Source organism: Myotis brandtii, unplaced genomic scaffold (genome assembly GCF_000412655.1).
Source record: "Myotis brandtii unplaced genomic scaffold, ASM41265v1 scaffold96, whole genome shotgun sequence".
In the NCBI taxonomy this organism is placed as follows: domain Eukaryota; kingdom Metazoa; phylum Chordata; class Mammalia; order Chiroptera; family Vespertilionidae; genus Myotis; species Myotis brandtii.
This window is the reverse complement of record NW_005371972.1, coordinates 1,313,547-1,315,639: the sequence shown is the minus strand read 5'-3', so window position 1 is coordinate 1,315,639 and position 2,093 is coordinate 1,313,547. Positions and strand designations below refer to the sequence as shown.

At 64.2% G+C, this 2,093-nt stretch overlaps 1 protein-coding gene across 1 annotated transcript in view; it reads right to left on the bottom strand.

The window, feature by feature from the left end:
* The window catches only part of CLCNKB (chloride channel, voltage-sensitive Kb), a 13,054-nt gene that overhangs the window by 4,515 nt on the left and 6,446 nt on the right, over positions 1–2,093 (bottom strand). Inside the window, exons 12-15 of the mRNA XM_005886188.2 lie at positions 1,932–2,090; positions 1,421–1,490; positions 1,154–1,264; positions 609–822 (exon numbers count right to left, since the gene is read on the bottom strand). Of these exons, the coding sequence (XP_005886250.1) occupies positions 609–822; positions 1,154–1,264; positions 1,421–1,490; positions 1,932–2,090 (554 nt within the window). The remainder of the gene's footprint in view (positions 1–608; positions 823–1,153; positions 1,265–1,420; positions 1,491–1,931; positions 2,091–2,093) is intronic.

Below are 2,093 nucleotides of genomic sequence, written 5' to 3'. Positions count from 1 at the left end.
TCGTTCATTGAGAAGCCTTCCTTAGAGAATGTCATTTGAAGAAAAGTTTGATGGCAAAAAGTGGGGGGGGAGCTTTAAAGTTTGAAAACACCCCCATTTTACAGATGGGGGAACTGAGGCTTAGAACAAGGTGGCGGCTGGCATGCATTCGGAGCTGGGCCCCGGACCCGGCACTCTCAGCCTTAGTCCTGCCTCTCCGGGGACAGAGGCTGCTCTGGTCCTGCCTGGTGGAGTGAGGACCTCCAAGCCTGCTTGTGCCACTTCCACCGAGCACCGTGGGGAGCGGCAGGGGCCTCCCAGGCCGGCTGCTGACTCTCTGTGTGACCTGGAGCAAGACACGGCACCTCCCTGAGCCCGTTCCCAACACCTGGGCGGTATCTGTCCTGTTGTGAAGACGGACTAATGACGAGTAAGACACGGAGGCCCAGGAGGCCAAGGACTTGCCCAAGGTCACACAGGGAGCTGGGGAGAGCGGAGACCAGAGAGCAGCCCCTCCCACACCACCCACGTCCAAGGTCAGCTGCAGTGAGGTATTGGGGGGAGCTGCACCCCCAGCCCACCGGGACACCCCCACCCCTCTCAGCCAGCCTGAGGCAGGCGCCGCTCACCTGATTTTTCGGCCCCGGATCCACGGGAGATATGGCAGCTTCTTGACAATGATGGTGCCGTCGTAGAAGGAGGGCTGGCAGCTCTGGGCAATGGCGTTGGCCGCCAGCACCGCCATCAGCACGGGCAGTGCGTGCACGATCTGGCCGGTCAGCTCGAAGGCCAGCAGCGCCGTGGAGACGGTGTGGGTCACGGCCCCTGAGAAGGCCGCAGCCCCTGCGGGGGGCAGAGTCAGGGCAGGGGCTCAGGCCAGGGGCCAGCTTCCCGCAGAGGGCGGGGCTGGGGAGGCTGTGGCCAGGGGCCAGGTGGGTATTGTCCAGAGGCCACACGCTGGCCACCGTTGGAGCGCCCAAAGCCTGGGCTCGGTGAGGGGAGAGCAGTGAGGGTGGGGATGAGGAATCAGGGACAAGACAGGCGCTGGAGAGAGTAATGGGGCCCAGGGAAGGGTGGGGGCTCATTGGGGGGCTCTGCGACCACCCTATGCCCTGCAGAACCGCTGGCTGATCCTCCAGGTCCAGCCCACCCAGTGGGGCCCTGGCCCACTTACCTGCCAGGGCATACCCCCCGGGCATGATGGGGTTGGTGACCCCTCCGGCCACTATGCCCTCAGGGAAGGCAACAGAGAGGGCCTCCCCTATGAGGCGCCCAACGGCAGCTCCTAGCCACAGACTTCGGGTGAGCAGGGCTGACCTGGCCCCTCAGCCCTCCATCCTTGGGGACGACCTCAGTACCATGCTGGGGAGGGAGGGGCGGACCAGGAGCCATGCCTGCCCCACACCCTGAACCTCTAAGACCCTCAGGACCCCAGACTCACCGAAGATGAATATGGGCATAAAGTAGCCAGCGGGCATGGGGATGGTGGTGGCCAGGATCAGCATCCAGAACTGCGGGTGGGGAACCCAGAGGGGCAGAGGCTCGAGGCAGCTGGGCCATAGTGGGCAAGGGAGGGGCAGGACAGGGGACAAGGCGTGTCCCAGGGAGAAAGAGGGTGCTCAGGCGCATTGCCGGGGGCTGGTGCCAGAGAAGGCGCTGGCCAGCAGAAGGAGCCTGACGCTGACAAAGTGCCTACTGTGTGCCAGGGGCTCTCCTTCCTTCCCTCTCAACCTTACCTTTGAGGAGGCGCCATAAATATCCCATTTTAAAGATAGGGAAACCAAGGCTCAGAGAGCCGGAGCGACTAGGCCCCGACACACAGCGGGCAAGGGTCAGGCCAGGGAGCGTGGGCAGAAGGCCCAGGTGCTGTGCTGCACGCCGGGGGAGGCACCCCATCCCCCCATGACGGGTCTCGGCTGTAGGCACACGCCTGGGGGCCCCGGGGCGCCCACCTTCATAACCAGGAAGAAGGCAAGGGTCCCAAAGATGGTGAACCGCGGGTGGTACCACTCGAACCACAGGTTCTGGGGGTCGGGCTCGGCGGGCCAGGGCGGGGACGAGTTCCGGGTGATCAGTGCCCATGAGTTGTTGTCAAACAGTGTGTCCAGGTGCTG